Source organism: Schistocerca serialis, chromosome 3 (genome assembly GCF_023864345.2).
Source record: "Schistocerca serialis cubense isolate TAMUIC-IGC-003099 chromosome 3, iqSchSeri2.2, whole genome shotgun sequence".
In the NCBI taxonomy this organism is placed as follows: domain Eukaryota; kingdom Metazoa; phylum Arthropoda; class Insecta; order Orthoptera; family Acrididae; genus Schistocerca; species Schistocerca serialis.
The window spans coordinates 517,190,883-517,213,680 of NC_064640.1; the positions used below are offsets into that span (position 1 = coordinate 517,190,883).

General features: G+C 44.1%; 1 protein-coding gene across 1 annotated transcript in view; it reads left to right on the top strand.

The window, feature by feature from the left end:
• LOC126470394 (uncharacterized) overlaps positions 1-22,798 on the top strand; it is a 120,485-nt gene that overhangs the window by 68,190 nt on the left and 29,497 nt on the right. The window contains exon 2 of the mRNA XM_050098237.1: positions 19,261-19,452. Coding sequence (XP_049954194.1) covers positions 19,261-19,452 — 192 coding nt within the window. The remainder of the gene's footprint in view (positions 1-19,260; positions 19,453-22,798) is intronic.

The window sequence follows — 22,798 nt, forward strand, 5'->3', positions numbered from 1 at the left end:
GTTTGCTGCCATAGCCCATTAATGTCACATTTCGCCGCCGTGTCCTAAAGGATATGTTCGTCGTACATCTCACATTGATTTCTGCAGTTATTTCATGCAGTATTCCTTGACCGTCAGCACTGACAACTCAACTCAAAACTCCGCTGCTCTCGGTCGTTTTGTGAAGGCCGTCGTCAACTTCGTTGTCCGAGGTGGAACGTAATGCCAGTAATCGGTTATTCTCGCCACACTCTTGACACTGTGGATGCCGGAATATTGAATTCCCTAACGATTGCTGAAAAGGAATGTCCCATGCGTCTAGCTCAAACTAGCACTCCGTGTTCAAAGCCTGCAAATTCCCATCTTGCGGCCATAATCACGTCGGAATCATTTTCACGTAAATCACATGGAAACAAGTAATGACAGTCCTACCAATGTATTTCCCTTTTATATCTTAGGTACGCGATTCCTTGACTTAGTCACCTCAATGTAATTACTATTGCGGCGAGTGAGTTTTCAGTCGTTAAAATCTATTTATCGAAGAAACGGCAGTGATTTATTTTTTCATTTTAGCTGTCTGGACTTGGTGTTAGTCTTACTTTTACAAGTGGAAGAAACGATATATCTGTTTACTACACAATGAAAATGGAATTGAAATCTCGTTTTGAACGTTTTTTAACTGTGACCTTATGCGCTGTTGTTACGTTATTATTATTATTATTACTAAAATTATTATTATTATTATTACGGTTATTACAATTATTATTAGGGTTAAATAATCAAAGGGAACCGTGCACCATCGGTATGGCAAGTGAAAATCGTCTCTAAAGGGCAAAACCATTGAGAGAAGTATGCGACAGTCATGGTGAGGGAACACCATCTGATGATGCATCAATTAGTGTCTTAAAAAATTGCCGAGGTGTTCAGTGACGGAACTTCTTCGTATTCAGTGGGTTCTGAGTTGGTAAGGCGAGATGAAGAGAAGTCTTTGAACGGGGCACGTTACTAGGTCACATAATAAACGGCTGGTTGTTGTATCTTGAATTATCACATCGCACATGATGAGACTGCTACTCTGAATTCATAACCATTCGCCGTCGGTTTCTCAGAGGTAAAACATTTATAGTGTATGATCTACCCATCCACGGTCATCACGCATTGTCCAAGCATTCAGTTTGCCATATTATACACTCTTGAGCAACCGACTACTATAGCAGCTCTATTTACAGACTGAGCGTCAAATGGAATGGTTAGCCCTGTCCCGTGGCCAGGGTGACTGACCGTCTTCGTCATGGTCGAGAGCAAGCAGTGCGAGAGTCAAGCTGCGAGTTGATATGACCACGTCCTGACGGTGGATGTCCGTCACAAGAGAACAGGATCTCCGGGGTAGTGCAGGCACTGGGGTTCTCACGTGCAACCGTGTCACGCGTGCACCGTGAGTGAACAGCCTCCACCCGACTCAACCGACACTGGCCACAACGTGTTTGTGACAAGGATTACTGTCTGCTAGCACGTACTACTCAAGCGGAAAGACGGACAGATTTGCAGCATTTTTTTTCCGCACGGACACCGCCACTGGACATTAGAAGCCCGAAAAGCAATCCCCAGGACTGACAAGTAGCTATACACGTTGGTACAAGACGAACGAGTACTTCAAAAACCAAATTAGGTGATGTACCCCATTTGATGGCAGATAACCATTCAGACAGATGGTGGAGGCATTCAAGGGTGGGTATGACAATATGAGATTAAATGATGCTCATGATTCTTTTGCCCTCGTCTTTCACCGCACACTGATAGAAGAACCTCCTCTCCAACCACGTGTATTCACCACTTGCCTTCAGCACCCTGCAGTCGAACTCAGTCTTCAGCAAGACAATGCATCACCTCTTCGCTCCCGAACTGTGTCTTAATAAATTGAGGAGCACTCCAAGCGCATGAGAATACTTCTGTGGCCCCCATCTCACTGCTACTGAGAACGCCCAGGATGATATCGTGCAAGATGATACGTTTTGGACGCAGCTCCAGACAGTGGACGTTAATCATCTCGTTGGGATTGGAAGCCATTGTTGACTTTTTTCTCCTTGTTTGTTAATGAAGTCTGAACTTTTAAAACTCTCCCGTCTGCACAACGGGTTGTGTTTCTGTTTTCTATTCCTTATCTAAACATGTTTCAACATCCATATGTCATTTTCAATGAGTATCGTTTTATTACTGTAAAAATAATAGACTAAGTTCGCAGTTTGTTCTATATTTTAGGGCTAAAAAGATAACGTGTGCATTTCTTTAAATACTCAAATAAAACAGCATTATTTCTGAAGATGGAGCTTTAAAGGTTGATTTGCTCTTATGCATTGTATAGACTGACAGCGTGTTGTCTGCAAAGTAGTCGGAAGAATTATTTAAAGGGCAGAACATACCTTCGAAATGATGAAAATATGAAATTTCTTTCTTATTGATGACGATGATGGTTTGAACTATGCTTTGTGCGAGTATAAGTATTTCGGACCAAATCCACACTTAAAAGTCCTAAATGTTAGGTTAAATGACAGCTTGCAGAGTGAGACACACCAACTTGTTGTTCTGTGGCTTCTCGATTTTGAATTAATAGTTGTGTCCTATAACAACAACGTAGGAAGTGAATGTCTTGTTTCTGCGCAAACAAATGTCGAGATCGATCTCCAAAGTTCTCATAAAAGATCTAGAGGACGTGGAAGAAAGAAAATAGTGAAAATATAATAAAAACAATGTTAGGTTTGTGTAGGGCATGTGTACTAATGGAAAGAAGTTTATAGCAGAGAAAACTTTATATGCCATTATAAAGTTACTAAGCTCTCCTACAAAATTTCGGAAATATAATTCTTAACTGCATACTGCTTGCAAATTAGTGGCAGAGAAATCTATACAGATGGGAAAAAAATCGCAACACCAAAAACTCATTAATGTAGGGTAATGAAATTTCGGCAATGCGTTTGTCTAGGTAACATATTTAAGTGATTAGCATTGCAAGATCACACGTTTAGTATAAGTGCGAGACCAACCACTGCAGATTTGAGATGCTGGTACATTAACAACCAGTGTAATCGCTACACTGTTGAATGCAAGCACGCAAACGTGCGTGTATTGTGTTGTACGGGTGCTGGTTGTCAGTTTGTGGGATGGAGTTCCATACCTGTTACATGATCGGGCAATGAAGGGACGGTTAATGCTTTTTGTGGATGACGCTGGAGCTGTCGTCTGATTGTGTCCCATATGTGCTCAATTGGAGACATCTGGTGATCGGGCAGGCCAAGGTAACATGTCGACACACTGTAGAGCACGTTGAGTTACAACAGCGTTATTTTGGCGAGCGTTATCCTGTTGAAAAAACAGAACCCTGGAATGCAGTTCATGAATGGCAGCACAATAGGACTGCTCACCAGACTGACGGACACATTTGCAAAAAAATTGTTCAACTACTTAAACCTAAATAACCTAAGGACATTACACATATCCATACCCGAGGCAGGATTCGAACCTGCGACCGTAGCGGTCCCGCGGTTGCAGACTGTAGCGCCTAGAACCGCTCGAAACATTTGCAGTCAGAGTGCATGGGATAACCACGTTAGTGCTTCTGCTGTCATACGAAACCGCAGCCCAGACCATTACTCCGTATGTAGCTCCGGTGTATCTAGCACACAGACAAGTGGTTGCAGGTCCTCAACTGACCTCCTTCTAACCACTACAGGGACTTCATTGGCACCGAGGCAGAACCAGCATATATCCGAAAATACAACAGATCCGCATCCTGCCCTCCAATGAGCTCGCGCTTGACACCACGGAAGTCACAAATGGGGGTGGGTTAGGGGCAGTGGAATGCATGCCACAGGGTGTCTGGCTCGGAGCATTCCTTGAGGTAAACGATTTGTAACAGTTTGTTGTGTCATTGTGGAGTCAACTGCTTTTCAAATTGGTGTTGCAGATGCACTACGATGTGCCAGGGCCATACATCATATATGATGGTCTTCCCTCTCAGTCTAGTGCCACGTGGCCGTCCAGAGCCCAGTCTTCTTGCGGCTGTACATTCTCGTGAACACCACTGTCAACAATCATTTACAGTGGCTAAATTCCTGCTAAACCTTTGTGCAGTATCGCAGAAGGAACATCCAGCTTCTCGTAGCATAAATACACGACCTAGTTCAAGTTCAGTGAGATGCTGCTAATGGCGTCTTTGCCCATTAAAGGCATTCTTGACTAACATCAACTCACTACGTCCAGTCTCCAAGGTAAGTCACGCTCACGACCCTTATAGCGTGTTTTTAAAGCAAACCTCATTTGCATCCTCATAGCGGTGCTTCTAGCGCCACTCTTACGCGGCTGACGCGAAAACTGAATAGACAACATTTTTCAGATGTAGAAACACGCCTACGAAATTTCGTTTATGTCCCAGATCTCCTTCGTGTTGTGACGATCTTTTCCACAGCTTATAACAGATACAGTGAAAGAAGCCGTGAATTTAAATGTTGATTGCTTAGCAGGAATTGATTAACAACACTGTAAGTCCAATAAAATTTCAAATTCTGTTTTCGAACTTTTTCTTCCTTAGGCTAATGCACCATTTCTCTGAAACCATTTACCTTAACGTAATCTAATTCTAACAGTCAGTTGTCATAGAACACATCGCTAAAGTGACATTCTTTTTTTAGCTTCCTAACTATAATATAAGGGAACCTAAGACACTTTTATTTCAGAATTTTGCATGAAAACAGGGGTCATTACTAAAACGGTTTTCAAAGTTATAATTGTATTGTATTAGTCTTAAAACAGTGTAAACATATGCTCTTGTAAATATATGTGAAAAAAATGTCAACGTTCTACCGTTAAAAATTCCTGAGAAAAGGTACACTGAAAACAGTCAATTTAACATGCCGGAGGTACCTTCTTCCCTTAAAGAGTTACTACTGTGAAGATCCAAAGGAACTGGTGCACCTGCCTAATATTGTTTAGGTCCCCGCGACCACGCAGAGGTGCCGCAAATGACATGGCATGGACTCGACTAATGTCTGAAATAGTGCTGGAGGGAATTGCCACTATGAATCCTGCAGGGCTGTCCGTTAGAGTTTGAGGTGGTGGAGATCTCTTCTGAACAGCACGTTTCAAGGGGTTCCAGATATGCTCAATAATTTTACATCTACATCTACATCCATACTCCACAAGCCACCTGACGGTGTGTGGCGGATGGTACTTTGAGTACCTCTATCGGTTCTCCCTTTTATTGTTCGTGGAAAGAAAGATTGTCGGTATGCCTCTGTGTGGGCTCTAATCCCTCTGATTTTATCCTCATGGTCTCTTCGCGAGATATACGTAGGAGGGAGCAATATATTGCTTGACTCCTCGGTGAGTCATGTCTTCTGGGGAGTTTGGTGGCCAGCGGAAGTGTTTAAACTCAGATGAGTGTTCCTGGAGTCACTCTGTAGCAATTCTTGACGTGTGGTGTGTCGCATTGTCCTGATGGAATGCCCAAGTCCGTCGGAATGCACAATGGACATGAATGGATGCAGGTGATTAGACTTACGTATCACCTGTCAGAATCGTATGTAGACGTATCAGCGGTCCCATATCGCTCCAATTGCACACGCGCCACACCATTGCAAGTCTCCACCAGTTTGAACAGTCCCATGCTGATACGCACTGTCCACGGATTTATGAGATTGTCTCTATACCTGTGCAAGTCGATCCGCTTGATACAATTTGAAACGAGACTCGTCCGACCAGGCAACATGTTTTCAGTCATCAGCAGTCCAATGTCAGTGTTTACGGGTCCAGACGAGGCGTAAAGCTTTGTGTCGTGCAGTCAACAAGAGTACACGAGTGGGCCCTCGGCTCCGAAAGCCTATGTCGATGATATTTCGTTCAGTGGTTCGCACGATGACACTTGTTGATGGCCAAGCATTGAAATCTGCAGCAATCTGCGTAAATATTGCATTTGTGTAACGTTGAACGATTGTCTTCAGTCGTCGTTGTGCCGTTCTTGCAGAATTTTTTTCCGGCCGCAGCGATGTCGGAGATTTAATGTTTTACCGGATTCCTGAGATTCACGGTACACTCATGAAATTGTCATACGGGAAAATCCCCACTTCATCGCCACCTCGCACATGCTGTGTCCCATCGCTCGTGCGCCGACTATAACACCACATTCAAACTCACTTGAATATTGATAACCTTTCATTATAACAGCAGTAGCCGATCTAACAACTACGCCAGACACTTGTTGTCTTACATAGGCTTTGCCGTCCGTTGGTCCGTATTCTGCCTTTTTACATATCTCTGTAGTTGAATACCCATGCCTATTCCAAATTCTTTGGTGCGTCAGTGTATTTCCAAATGCTGTTTCCGAGAGTAACAGTGACTCAAGTCCTGTACTTGTGTTCTCCGTTTTATTTTACAGCTCTGGTCTGTTTTCTTTATATGTTGTGAATGAACTGCCGGAACAAAAATTAGTACAATTAGTACACATGAATGATGTCGATTTTGTTCCGATGGCAGCATATGCCACCTGGGGGCTAGTAGATGTACTGATACTGGATTTAATGTCGTTCGCCAGCAGATAACGTAGTGGGTAAGCTACAAGAGCGTCATCTGTGTCTAGCCTTTCATAGGGATTGCTTTCAGGCAGAAGGCTCTTTGTGGTGCACACATGTGAAGCAAGCAGGCAACCATACCGCGGAGACACACGCGTTCTTCCTTCAGCCAACTGAGCGAATCAGGAAGGGGTTTAATTGTGGCCTTCCGACTGGCGGCATGCCACCCAAGTTGGACGCGCTGTACCAGTAGTACAGCGATGCTCGTATCAGTGATCACGTGAACATTCTCACACCTGTACGTGAGGTTCTAGACGTCCACGCACCACAGACTCCCGCCGGGGTCGTCGTACTCCAAAGGGCAGCAGTGGCAGATCGTACAGCTACCATAAGAGTGATAAGACACCTTGGAAGCCCAATTGTGTCAGCCGGAAGTGTTGCGAGCCGGTTATTAGCAGTGGGCCTAGGGGCACACACAGCTGTAGCCCGTCTTCCACTCACGCGACAGTATCGATGTGCACGGGTCGACTGGTACCGTCGGAAGATAGCTTGGGATATGGAATGGCGAGCCGTGGTCTTCAGCGATGAAAGCAGATCTGCCTGCACGCATGTGATGGTCGTTTGCACACATGACGTAGACCTGATCGTCGCTATCTCGAGAGTGCATTCGACCTAGACACACCGGCCACGACCGAGGCCTCATGGTCCCAGCTGCGGTAAGCTATAACTGGTGCACACCTCAGGTGTTTCTGGAGGGGACGCTAACAAACGCTCGGTACGTGCACAATGTTGATAGACCCGTTCTTCTGGCGTTATTGCAACAGGAAGATGATGTTTTGTTACAACAGGATAATGCTTGCCGACACACTGCTCCTGAAGCTGAAAGCGCTCTGCAAAACATGCAGCAACTTCCCTGACTAACGCGATCTCCGTACTTGTCTCCACTCGAGCACGTTTGGGATACGATGGGACGAGAAGTGACTGGTGCGACTCGTCAGCCAACAACTCTTAGAGAATTACGTGAGCAGGTCGGGCAGGTGTGGCATAACGTATCGCAGGTCAGTGTTCGCCATCTGCACTATCAACTGGATGCCAGAGTGAGCTCCTCCATTGCCGCCCTTGGAGGCTACACCAGTGTTGCAGCGTGCGTCGATAGTTGAAACCTCAGAACTGCTTGTGCTACTGATCTGAAAATGTAATTATTTCAGGTACTCCAGATGCACTCATGCGCAACAATAAATTTTGAGTGAATTGAAATCATGTAATAGTGTGTACTAACTTTTTTCCTGCAGTGTATATACACTGGTTTTCCTACATCTCTTATTTCACTCTCAACTAGTAGCACACGTTTTCATACACGAAAGAGATGAGGAAAAACCTCATTTCACCATACTCATCGAGAGATGCTATATTATTGTCGCTGATCACTTGTTCATCGTTTTGGTTTTGTTCTGCGTGGCACTACTTTTAAATATTTAGTGCGAGTTTGTGTGCTGCTTTTGATGGGGGAAATTGTGTGTGTGTGTGTGTGTGTGTGTGTGTGTGTGTGTGTGTGTGTGTGTGTGTGTGTGTGTGTGTTCGTGTGAAAGAGAGAGAGAGAGAGAGATAGAGGCAGAGAGAGGGAGATAGAAGGGGGTTGGAAAGCCACGTGTTTTTGGAAAGCGGCTTTGTGTAATTCATTAAGTGCAGTAAATAGTGTTTTACTGGATGCGGTTATGTATTTCTCTTTCCATGTACTTCTGATTTTTGTGTATAGCAATTCTCCTCTGCTCTCAGTTTCTGGTTTTGTTATTAGCGCTACACTGGACAAAAAGCCAGTGAGCGGCGGCAGTGACATAGCATCTCTCGATGAGTCTCGCGACATAAGACATAAGACAAATGAGTGATACGAGATGCGAATGAAATGAGAAAGGTGGAGAAATTTATTAAATTAATTTAAATTATTAAATTAATTTTATAATTACAGCCAACAAAGAAAACACACCAAAGATGTACAAAACGTCGAAAAACTTAATTACTGTCTATTAAATAGCAACTTAGATACAAACTGACTTTAGACTGGTATTATGTTGAAATATTTCTTTACGTGATACGTTTTTACGGAATAATTCTGAATATAATTGGTTCAAATGGCTCTGAGCACTATGGGACTCAACTGCTGAGGTCATTAGTCCCCTAGAACTTAGAACTAGTTAAACCTAACTAACCTAAGGACATCACAAACATCCATGCCCGAGGCAGGATTCGAACCTGCGACCGTAGCGGTCTTGCGGTTCCAGACTGCAGCGCCTTTAACCGCACGGCCACTTCGGCCGGCTCTGAATATAATTATTTTTCGTGTGTAACACTGTGACAAAATTAACTAATTGCGCATGTAATTCAAGCATATAAGATTACAAACATTGAATTATGATAAAAGATATTCTCAGGATATCATATTTAGTGAAATCTGTTTCAGATTTCAAGTTTTGTACTGGTTATAGAGTCGAAAACAGACTTCTATATTCCACAGGCAGTTTGTAATTAATTACACTATCTCAGAACGCCCACTGATCGACTAGGAGTTTCACCTTATCGCTAGTTCCTCTCCATGTCTTAAAAACTCCTCAGACGTTCTCCAACGATGCTGCAAGCCCAGAGCCCTCGAAATGGGTGAGCGACACTTCAGTTCTCCATTCCTGCCGTACAAGTTCACCGAAGAGCAGAGGGCAACATGAATGCAAACTGTCGAGGATTTCATTAATAGTGTTATTGGCACCTGTGACCGAGATTCATCCTTTCTGAAAACCACAGATTAGGGCCTCCTGTTCAGTCCGAAACAAGACACGAATGTATTAAAGTGGCAGTGCACAGCACACCGTATAACATTTCGAAGGACAACCGAAGGCCAGATTACAAATGAAACCTTCACTGAGAGCTTCTAGCAGACTGAACTTCATAGTCATTACTTATAAGTGAAACATGGAATGGTTACTGTACTGGCCTCTCTTTCGTCTATACTGTTATTCGTTTTAATTGGTTTTTGTAAATAGATTAAAATATAAAAATGTATTACGGGATGTTCATTTGAAGAACGGAAACTGACGAATTCCTTCACTATTTTTGCCGTATCGGAGAGGGTGCTCCGTCCGTCATGAGCTTGTCGTTGACAGGACGTTAATCCCTGCTGTTCTTTCGACCTCTCTGCTTCCTCTCCCCTTACCTCACTCCCTCTCCCTCTCTCGTGATCTCCTCCTCTCTTTCTCTCTTTCTCTTTCTCTGTAGAGATGCAGAGATGATCAGCATGATCTGTAGCACCCGTACATATTTCTGAGGGTTAAATATATGACAACCGGATGTTTAACATACGTTCTTGTTGTGGTCTTCACTCCGCAGACTGGTTGGATACAGCTCTCTACTTTTACTCTATCCTGTGCAAGCCTCTTAATCTCCAAATAACTACTGCAACCCACAACCATTTAAACTGCCTAACTGTACTTACTTCTTCGTCTCCCTCTACAATTTTTACCCCCCTCACCCTCCCCACCACACACGCACACACACACACATACACACACTCAGTGTTGTGCACCATACTCTTCAACTGTGGAGCCAACCTGTTTGTAAAATATAGGACATAAGGAAAGGGTAATGCACTGTTTATAAAAAGAGTAGTCCCGATATGTGCAGAATTAAAACGCTGTGACAGGCAGGTCAGTAGCGTAAAAATATAAAACATGCCCACTCTGCGAAAAGACTGAACCCTCCAAATTACGAGCGCAGGCGGGAGTTCTGGTAAGACAAAATCTGGAGGAGTTGGAGGCACTCGGCCAGAGGAAAACACCACACGTCAAAAGACAAAGCCCCATTTATATACGAGTATGGATGATGTCATTTTGCTATTATAACCTGATGGAGGTGCACATAGGGTGCACTGTTGGCAGCACTGTTTGTGTCTTCTTTCTTCCTACTGCGACCACTAATGCTTCATCCTCTGACAGAACTATGAGATAACCGATTTCAGGGAGACTACAGTGTTTCCGTATAAACCTCCTTGATCGCTGTGCCATCTTGCTGTAATCCCTTTGTTGCAACTAGCAGAGAGATACAATTTACTCGTACTTTTGTAGCAAGAGAAGGAAGTTGTGTACGTTTTGAATCACTTAGGTACATATAAGACATAAACAATCATGACAGAATTACGTAGATTCTTTCATAACACGAGCAACAAAATAATGCGTTTGCATTTTCTGGATGGAAATAGGTGTAAAAAACTGACTGTCCAGTTGTTATTGGGTGTTAGTATTTTTTCCAACTTGCGTTTTTCCTAATTACCTAGAAAATTCTCTTCGGCATTGATTTTGTTGAGGGTTTGCAGTTACTGCAGTGAATATGTCGTCCATTCTTCTCATATTGCTCTCTCTGGCACACATACGGGCTCAATTTGCGTTCCATTGCAACAAAACCGCGTTGCAAGTATTTTCCAAAGGTTTTTCACATGGTTCAAACCTAGGCCACGTACAGCCTAGGGAAAGACATCGATCTCTTTACTTTCAAACCATTTTGAGTTGTATAGACACCTGCACAGATGCATTGCCTTCTTGAAACATTAGACTTCGACCCGTAGGTCCTCATATATTATAATCCATTCTGTCTCTAGTGTCTCATTGTACATATTATAGTTAATTCTACTGTTCACTCAAGCAGTGCATGATTTACCTTTAGTGCATAATGCAGTCTAAATTATAACACTTCAACCATCAAAACGTCTGCTTCTTCTTACATGTAGCTCTGTTCTCAGATCATGGCAGTCATATTGAAATCCATCCGGAGCATCGAAGTTAAGCTTCTTATCATCACTGAACATCAATTTATCCCATTGTCAAGTCCATGACACACGTTTTTCAGCAAACTCGAAGCTAGCCTGTTTATGTTTGGGTGTTAGAGCTGGTTTCTGCAGTTTTTTCTTGAATGCAAAATGTTTGTCTTTTGACAAAATTTGTTGTACACCTCTGTTAGTTACTAGCAACTGTAAATCAGCAACATGATGAGAAGAATAACGGTTTGTGATCCTTACTTTGCGAGATAGTAACCGTTTAGATGCATCAGATAATATTCTACTTTCCCTGTGTTTTTATTTCTGTCCATAGCGTGCACCGAATCTAACGAAATTATAAATAATTTTACTTGAGCAGTTCAACTTTTTGGCAGTTAAGCTATTAGAAAATCCCATTTCCTTCTACTCATCGATTTTTGCTTTTTCATTGCATTCAAACAGCTTTTCGCGTGATTTATGTACACAATGCGCACTGTTAGTAATGGTGTCTGTATTGTACCAGCAGGAATGGTGCGTACACCCAGACTGACTCTGCGCAGAGCCGACTGCCTTCATACCAAGTTCCATCCACTACCACCTGAATCGTTGATGTCTTGTTATATGTTGTGCTACTGACATCAAATGCGATACTACTTGACTGCATTTTTCAGTATACTGAATGTCACGCTATTGCATATACACTGTGCGCAGCGGTTCCGACCGACAACATAAATTTTTCTACAAATATTCATGCTGTTATACTGGTTTCCGCTACTGTAGTAGTTTATCTTTTGATAGCATCTCATCTCCTCCAGTACCATCAGAACCGTAGACGTGTTAATGTAGTATACAATGAAATCATTTGGGGGACGAAATCTGAAGACACGATGAAAGTTGAAGATTAGTAGCTAAGGAAGTTCCCCAGCTTACATCAACCAATGAACACAATTTTAGAAATACAGTGCTAATATACAGTGTTGTCAAATGACGATATAAAACGTACATTTAAAATGGATTATTTTTAAATCATGTCAAATACGGAATGATACTTGGCCTGGTAACTGGTGTATTCGAACTTTGTTAAAGCCTCAATTTCTCCACATTGTTTCTGAAGTCCAGTTATTTGCTTGGCTTCTAAATAGCCTGATTATTTGTAGAGGATTATTGGAAATACGTTCAAACCATAGGTGAGAAGTGGCACGTGTCGCAGTTGTTTGAGCAAGGCCATACATTACTTACGCTGGTTACTCCTTGTGAACAATCCAGGTCATGTTATGTAGCGCCTCACCAAGGTCAACGGGAAATCGCGATGATCCTAAATGTCCTACTACTTCCCAAGACATGCGGATAAAATTTTGAAAATTTGTAGTGCTCCATAGGAGCTGAGTTTCATTTTCAGTTCAAGCGAAATAAAAATATCATACAGGTCTTTTTAGTTGAAATTTGTTGGTACTGGTGGTCTAGTGGTAAGGTATGTGACTGTAAATCGAAACGCCACGGGATGAAATCTCAGATTGGCCACAGATTATTTCAATGTATCTCTCTATGAGGTGAAGATCTGTCACGAACGACAGGCGGTTCGGCTTCCACGTTTAACTGTTGATCCCATTTCCTCTATGAGAATACAAGGTTAGGTGAGTGACACACAAGCCGCTTAAGTGGCGTCTAATTGAAAGACTTGCTTCCGGCCTTTGAGCCACATGGAATTATTGTTATTAGTTGAAAATTTTAAATTCACCTATGCTGCCCCACCTCCAGCCTTCTGGAGATCAATTGCAGTTGATGTGTTGTTGCTACGAGGTCAGATAATGAGGATAATATGAAAAATCCTCCAAAAATAACCAAGCCAAGTGGTGCAAAGCTTATGGCAGTCGTATCGCGTTCGAGGGGAGTGACGGTTAGATTACGACATGACCATCTAGATTTAGATTTTCCACTGCCTGTTCTCCGTACCTAATAAATTTGTCTTGGACGGAGTGTTAACTTTCATTTCACTCGTCTTCTGCTAATACTAATACCTCTATGGACATCGTTGTCTTTTCCGGAACAGTCTGACAGCTTTGACCGTCCCAGTATCGTAGGCCTTCTGGACACATCTCCCTAAAACAATCTTAGAAGATTACATTTAAACATGAAATTATACACCCTGTTATGTAGTCGCCTGCGAGAGAATCAGGTAATTGTTGAGGGAGCTTTATCTCCAGCAGCTCCTAAAGCTACAACGAATATGCCACGCTAAATTCTATTTCGCCACGTGCAAGGATGGAGGATGGAATTAGCAGAAGGGTACACAAGGACAATGAATTTTACCAGTGTGCGAGGGAACTGGTCTGGGTAAGGGAGGTTCCAAAGTAACTCTAAGTAAGTGCTCTACAAAACGTACTTTACACCCATATTAACATCTTCATCGGAGACCTGTGGAACAACAAGAAGACAGGAATGTAAAGTCCAATCTCCCGAAATGAAATCCCTGAGAAATATATTCGGGAAAACGAGGAGAGACCGAGTGAGAAATAACATGATAGGAAGTAAATAGGAGTAGAAAAGTTGAGTGATAGACTTAAGAGGAGTTGGATACAATGATTTTGACATTTTAAGAGAATGGACGATGGCAGGATCCCAAAACGAATCATGGTAGCCAAATCTGAGGGCAAGAGGGAAAACATCATGATGCTGTAAACAGAACTTGGATTCATCCGAAAAAAAATGACGTTTTGCCATTCGTGCACACAGGGTCGTCGTTGAGTACACCAACGCAGGCGCTCTTGACTGTGATGCAGCGTCAAGGGTAACCGCAGCCATGGTCTCCGATCTGATAGTCCATGCTGCTGCAAACGTCGTCGAACTGTTTGTGCAGATGGTTGTTGTCTTGCAAACGTCCCCATCTGTTGACTTAGGGATCGAGACGTGGCTGCACGATCCGCTACAGCCATGAGGAAAAGATGCCTGGCATCTCGACTGCTAGTGATACGAGGCAGTTGGGATCCAGCACGGCATTCTATATTACCCTCCTGAACCCACCGTTCCATATTCTGCTAACAGTCATTGGATCTCGACCAACGCGAGCAGCAATGTCGCGATACGATAAACCACAATTGCGATAGGTTGGAAACTTTCCTCATGTCAGCACGTTGTAGGTGTCGTCAGCGGCGCCAACCTTGTGTGAATACTCTGAAAAGCTAATCATTTGTATATCACAGCATCTTCTTCCTGTTGGTTAAATTTCGCGTCTGTAGCACTTCATCTTCGTGGTGTAGCAATTTTAATGGCCAGTAGTGTACGTAGCTCAACAATTATGGGGCTATTCGCACAGATCATCTCCCCATTTGGGATCCATGTTTTACCGGTTTTTGTCTACATTAATACTCTTCAACATAGCCCAAAATATGTTCATTGTGCCAGACATTGACGCTTCTTACCGTTCGATTCACGGAAGGATCGTGAAAGGAATGACTGTACGAAGCCTATTCGAAAGCAAGAGGCGTTTAGTTACAGTTAAATGTTTGCAGCTCTGAATGAGGTTGCTGGAGTACAGTAACATGTGTCGTTTTTTAGGTTGTCATAAATTTAATTATTGTTACTGAATAATCATCTGGCGTTTAGCGATAGAAGACAACATTGACTTACAAAATCGTTACTCAGAATGCTCAGGAGTTGTGCCTACTATATGGGGCTGGTGTAATGAGGTAGTGAAATGTCTGACAATGGTGTCGAGATTTTACAAGGGGCCGTATGAATGTGCACGAGAAACAAGTGGATTCACGGTTTTGATAGCACTGTTCGAAGAATTCTTCGTTAACGTCGCTGCCGCCGATCACCTGGTGCCTCCGGTCATCTGATGGACCGTTCTTGGAAGATATCGCCACTGCCAGACGTAATCGAACCGATGTAAGACCGGGAATCGCCGCCCCGCTGAAGCCGGTTAAAGGAATCTCCCCCGTCGCCGTTGTCGTCACTATAGTCGCTACCGCCCGCCTCTGACACATTGTTCCACTCAGACGTGTTACACGAAGAACGACGTGGGACGGTAGCACCGTCTCATGTACAAGCAGTTCAATCACAGCCACTGCCCTTACATCGTTGTCGTATTTTGACATCCTCCCATCCCTCTCTGTCTTCCTTAGTACATATAGCGTTAACTGCTCTAACACTGTACGTAATACGTGCCGCGGCACAAGGCCACCGGCGCGCTACTCTTCGAATATTCCAGCAACGGCGACCTGCGGTGAGCCCCATGAGTTGTACACACGGCGCGCTATCCGCCGCGCCGCCTACATCTACATCTACATCTACATCTACATCTACATTTATACTCCGCAAGCCACCCAACGGTGTGTGGCGGAGGGCACTTTACGTGCCACTGTCATTACCTCCCTTTCCTGTTCCAGTCGCGTATGGTTCGCGGGAAGAACGACTGTCTGAAAGCCTCCGTGCGCGCTCTAATCTCTCTAATTTTACATTCGTGATCTCCTCGGGAGGTATAAGTAGGGGGAAGCAATATATTCGATACCTCATCCAGAAACGCACCCTCTCGAAACCTGGCGAGCAAGCTACACCGCGATGCAGAGCGCCTCTCTTGCAGAGTCTGCCACTTGAGTTTATTAAACATCTCCGTAACGCTATCACGGTTACCAAATAACCCTGTGACGAAACGCGCCGCTCTTCTTTGGATCTTCTCTATCTCCTCCGTCAGACCGATCTGGTACGGATCCCACACTGATGAGCAATACTCAAGTATAGGTCGAACGAGTGTTTTGTAAGCCACCTCCTTTGTTGATGGACTACATTTTCTAAGCACTCTCCCAATGAATCTCAACCTGGTACCCGCTTTACCAGCAATTAATTTTATATGATCATTCCACTTCAAATCGTTCCGCACGCATACTCCCAGATATTTTACAGGAGTAACTGCTACCAGTGTTTGTTCTGCTATCATATAATCATACAATAAAGGATCCTTCTTTCTATGTATTCGCAATACATTACATTTGTCTATGTTAAGGGTCAGTTGCCACTCCCTGCACCAAGTGCCTATCCGCTGCAGATCTTCCTGCATTTCGCTACAATTTTCTAATGCTGCAACTTCTCTGTATACTACAGCATCATCCGCGAAAAGCCGTCTACAGGAAGACTCCTCTTCATAGCCGCAGCGCAGTACGCACTCACCCTCATGTTGTGTTCAATACTTACCGTCAGTGCCTAAATTGTTCCTATGTTTACGTGCATGTTCTCAACTACTGTTCACTTGTATGTGGATCAAGAATTATCATTGGATGAGTGTGGCCGTAGTGTTGACGACAGAACTGACGGTGAATAGGGTGCTCACTTCCACGTGTTCAGTTTGCTTAGTTCCACCTTCGGTTCTTCTGTCCATGGATGCAGTGCTTCAATCTCTCCTCGAACAGACGCAGAAGCAGCAGGCTCTTGCGGATGCTACCTCGAACCTGTCGGGCGCATTGACTAGGCAGGCTTTCACGCCGACGGCGTACCCGCCGCCATTTCTCCCTTACGAGGATGCGGTCGAAGACTGGAAGGCTTACGAGAAGCGGCTGTGGCAACACCTGATACCACTGATACAAACATACTTAACGCTTTGTTTCTTTCTTGCATTTCTTCTCGGATCTACCAATTGTTGTGCCAGTTAGCCTCGCTCCAGGACCCGCACCGTTTTCGTTCGACGAAAAGTGTTGGTTTACCGTAAACGCAAACTTGTAAAGTTCTATCGTTGTCCACAAGTACTACCGCGCTTGGGCGGTCGAACTCCGGTCGCAGATTGCTACCGATGTTCATCACGACTCCCGTGCTGATTCTATGGTCAGTGACGCCTTCATTCGGTTGGCTCTTGACAAGGAGGTGCGTCAACACTCACTAGAAGTCATCTTTGGCTGAAGTGGTAAATATTGCTCAATCTTTCGAGGTATCTCGTGCTGCTGGTGACCAGATTGAGGCTTGGTGTGTCACCGTCGCTGGCTGTCAGACGCCGGTCAGTTTTCTGGGGAAGGGGGGAGGGTGTTGGACGTGGCATCTGTACAACCGCGGCCTCCGCGCCGCACAGGACATCGACATGCCAAAAACGACAGCAACGGCAGCGCTCCGCCGAGCGCCCGTCTTCCCCATACCGTTTCGCGCAACATGTTTGGGCCGTGTGATCTAAGCACTGGGCGACGTGCAACAACTGAAGGAAAAAAGGCATATAGCGTATGCGGTTCGTCCTCAGCCGTAATCGAACCGGCTGGTCACGTGTTTCAGTTGTCTCTAATGCTTACGAATCATAACAAAAAGCTATTTCTCGCAGTGCCAGTGATGGGCAAGTGCCCTCACTACATGTGGACATGGGTGCAGCCATGATTTTACTGAACTTACAAACTTCTATGGATTTGGGATCTCCGTCGTTGTCTCCAGTTACTCGACATTTGGTGAGTTACAACAAGCAGCATATTAAAATTTTGGGGCAGTTTACGCCGCCCACTGTGTATAAATTGTTGTTCGTTCCTTGTCATTTTGGTAGAGGATGATGCTGGTACCTCAAATTTGTTCAGCCTGGATGATTTCAGTACTTTTGTTTTTTCCATTCGTCCCCTTAGTCAGGTGGTTTAGGTTGGGTCACTAATTTTGAGGTCCACATTACTCTGAAACGTACTGGGCGGCCGCGTTTTTCCCGTGCGTTCCGTATTGAAGTGGTTTTGGGTGATCAAGTGTAATTAGAATTGGGCAGTCCATTACACCGAGTGACTGTTAAAAAACCGACTGGTCAGCTTCACCTTTGAGCTGGCTTTGAAGTTTCAGTTAACCCTCTATCTATTACCGACACCCACCCTTTGCTCCATCCGGACGAGTTATTGGTTAAACTCGTCAGCAGACAGCTTTTCTTAAAAACTGATTTGTCTGAAGCCACCTTACAGGTTCTTTGGATTAGGATTCTAAACAGTTCCTTGTAATTAACACGCGCCGCGGGTCGTACTTTTATCAGCACTTCTCGTTCGCTGTGGCTAGCGCCCCCGGCGATTCTTCAGCGTTTTTTGGAACGACTGATGTTGTCCATTCCGGAGCCCATCAATTACCTGACTTCCTTGTGATGGGTTCATCCCTGGAAGAGTATTTACGTAACTTACGCCCCTTGTTCACGGTCTTACATACTGCAGAGTTGAAAAGTAACTTGGCCAAGTCAGCTTTTTCAAACATCACCGAGCGAGGTGGCGCATTGGTTAGCACACTGGACTCGCATTCGGGAATACGATGGTTCAAACCCGCGTCCGGCCATCCTGATTTAGGTTTTCCGTGATTTCCCTAAATTGCTTCAGACAAATTCTGGGATCTTTCCTTTGAAAAAGCACGGCCGATATCCTTCCGCATCCTTCCCTAATCGGAGTGTGTGCTCCGTCTCTAACGACCTTGTTGCCTGTGGGACGTTGAACACTAATCTCTCCTCTCTCCTCAAACATTCTTATTGTAGTTGGAGTTTTAGGTTTCTTGGAAAGGTGTTACTCCTCCATGTTATCATATGACTACAGTCAGAACTCTGCCTCACACTACAAATGTCAAAGAACTCAAGGAATTTTAAGTAAAATTGCTTTCTACTACAGATTTCCGCCGGGAGAGGCTGTGTTGGCCCTTTTCCTCCATGTGTTGTTGCACAAGAACGTTCTTTTTCAATGGACGTCGGTTTGAGAGTGCGTGTTCTCGCTTTTGAGATCCAATTTACATTCTTCTCCTTCTCTGGCTACTTTCCGTCATGGCCACCACCTGGTTTTGGCTAGATGCCTCTCATCTTGTGTTCACTGGCCGTCAGTAACTGCTGGTATGAGTACATGAATTGCTTCTGTGTTTGTGTCTATGTTCTCATCTACTGTTCACTTGTATGTTAATTGTGGCTGTGCGGTTGATTCTCTTATAGCACAATATTAAACCGAACTCTGAAATTTTCAGCCGCAAGAGCAAAAGCAGAAACAGAATCAGCGCCAACTTCAGAGTCCGGCCCATCATCAGGGTCCGGCCCATCATCAGGGTCCGGCCCATCATCAGGGTCTGGCCCTTCATCAGCGTCCGGCCCTTCGTCAGCGACCGGTACTTCTTCAGTGACATCGGAGACGTCGGTGGCATCACAGGCATCACACAGTGGTCTGTATGTCAGAGGAGTTGACCAAAAATAGAAAAAGCTTTAGATATAAACCTGAATTTTTATGTAACAGATTTGGGGTCGCTGATTAGAAATTCCCTATTATAGTTTCAAAATTAAAAATGACAAGTAATGCTTATAATGAATTTTATCCATAGTGGATGCTGTTGAACTACGTGACTGTTCCTTTACAGGGTGTAGAGAAATACCTGCTACCAGTCACAATAAAGTGTTATTTATTTGTCACACAACCGGTTTCGGATTTGCGCCCATAATCGGGTGTTTATACATCAATGTACATGTTTATACTGTTGGAGATCAGTGTATAAATACAAAATATATTTGCTGGTGACTAAACAGATACAAGTGGCAAGGCAGCATTTGACGAAAATATATCTGTACTTACATAAAGATGAGACACCATTATTATAGTTACGCTGTGGTGACAGTTTTGCCACTTAGTTACACACTTTTTATCATTTACACGTCCATATTTCAGTTTTACCAAGTCAAAATGTGAAACTGTTTGGTTAAAAACTGAAATCCAATCATTATACAAGCATAAAGATGCCCTTAACAAACAAATGCTCTAACTCCACTTGTCACTAGGCAACTCCTTGACTCAAATGCTATTTATGTGTATTTTAGATAAAATTAATGAGCAAGTGTCCAAAGAACAACTAGTAACGTCAACTAGACATATTCAGAAATAATTTGGTCTCAACCCTAACCAACTGCAACAACTAGGACTACTTCCACATCAGAACAAAGGTAGTGATAGGTTGACAAATTCAACCAAACTCTCATTTGAAAAATGAAACTGAATTACTTCAGAAGGGTCTCAAACATAATATGCCACCTATACTCACTGACAACAATAACAGAGAATTAATTGTTGCTCTAAAATGGCATGTTACTCAGCTAAAATAAATAATAATGAGAAGATTAGTATTAGGCTGCAAGTTACCAATATCATACACAAAAACTTACAGAATCAAAAATTAAATAACTAAGACTCCAAACTGCTCAGAAATATTAATAGAAAACTATCTGAAAACAAAGCTCTGGTAGCCAAATCTGATAAAGGGAACTCAGCTGTTGTTCTGTACGAATCTGAATATATCAACAAAACTCTAGAATTTTTCCAGAATAGTAACATACACGAAATACACAATGACTCCACACCCAAATTTTAGGCCCAGCTTAAGAAAAACTGAAATCTTCTGACTTCCTGTTATCTGACTCTGATGTTCTAAAGTGCCTTGTAATTACTCCATCTGCACCAAAACTACGTTCCCAACCAAAGATTCATAAGAAAAGTGGCCCTATACGCCCCATAGTCATCACAAGAAACAGACCAGCAAGAAACTTAAAGACATTCTTAGTAACTTTTATACCTATGAAAACAATTTTTCAGTTAAGAATAGTTATGAACTTATTGAGCATGTCAAAGACTTACCAATAACAGAGAGTGCCAAATTTGCTTCAATAGACATAATAAACCTTTACACCAACATTCCTGTACATGACACTATTCAGATAATTAGAAACAACCTATTAAAACACAAAAAGCTATCCAAGGCTGAGATATGTGAACTCATTGACCTGCTAGAACTAGTCCTATCACACAATTATTTTACCTTTAATAACAAAATTTATAAATAGGAAGATGGTCTTACAATGAGCAGCAGTTTGGCAGGAATACTTCCAGATATTTATATTAACCACACAGAAAATAAATTTTTCATGTCAGATAGTTCACTCGAAAATAAAATAATATACTACTAAACGTATGTGGATGATACTATTATCTTGCACAGTGGTACAACTGAGGAGATTGACAAACTTTCTAAAGGCCTCAACAGCATGCACAACAACCTCAACTTAACTGTGGAACATCAAGTAGATAAACGCATCAATTTTCTTGACCTTACAATATCTAATGTAATCAACAACCATGCCTTCCACATTTACAGAAAACCTACCACTAGTGACATTGTCATTAACAACTCCTCATGTCATCCAGTACAACATACACTCCTGGAAATTGAAATAAGAACACTGTGAATTCATTGTCCCAGGAAGGGGAAACTTTATTGACACATTCCTGGGGTCAGATACATCACATGATCACACTGACAGAACCACAGGCACATAGACACAGGCAACAGAGCATGCACAATGTCGGCACTAGTACAGTGTATATCCACCTTTCACAGCAATGTAGGCTGCTATTCTCCCATGGAGACGATCGTAGAGATGCTGGATGTAGTCCTGTGGAACGGCTTGCCATGCCATTTCCACCTGGCGCCTCAGTTGGACCAGCGTTCGTGCTGGACGTGCAGACCGCGTGAGACGACGCTTCATCCAGTCCCAAACATGCTCAATGGGGGACAGATCCGGAGATCTTGCTGGACAGGGTAGTTGACTTACACCTTCTAGAGCACGTTGGGTGGCACGGGATACATGCGGACGTGCATTGTCCTGTTGGAACAGCAAGTTCCCTTGCCGGTCTAGAAATGGTAGAACGATGGGTTCGATGACGGTTTGGATGTACCGTGCACTATTCAGTGTCCCCTCGACGATCACCAGTGGTGTACGGCCAGTGTAGGAGATCGCTCCCCACACCATGATGCCGGGTGTTGGCCCTGTGTGCCTCGGTCATATGCAGTCCTGATTGTGGCGCTCACCTGCACGGCGCCAAACACGTATACGACCATCATTGGCACCAAGGCAGTAGCGACTCTCATCGCTGAAGACGACACGTCTCCATTCGTCCCTCCATTCACGCCTGTCGCGACACCACTGGAGGCGGGCTGCACGATGTTGGGGCGTTAGCGGAAGACGGCCTAACGGTGTGCGGGACCGTAGCCCAGCTTCATGGAGACGGTTGCGAATGGTCCTCGCCGATACCCCAGGAGCAACAGTGTCCCTAATTTGCTGGGAAGTGGCGGTGCGGTCCCCTACGGCACTGCGTAGGATCCTACGGTCTTGGCGTGCATCCGTGCGTCGCTGCGGTCCGGTCCCAGGTCGACGGGCACGTGCACCTTCCGCCGACCACTGGCGACAACATCGATGTACTGTGGAGACCTCACGCCCCACGTGTTGAGCAATTCGGCGGTACGTCCACCCGGCCTCCCGCATGCCCACTATACGCCCTCGCTCAAAGTCCGTCAATTGCACATACGGTTCACGTCCACGCTGTCGCGGCATGCTACCAGTGTTAAATACTGCGATGGAGCTCCGTATGCCACGGCAAACTGGCTGACACTGACGGCGGCGGTGCACAAATGCTGCGCAGCTAGCGCCATTCGACGGCCAACACCACGGTTCCTGGTGTGTCCGCTG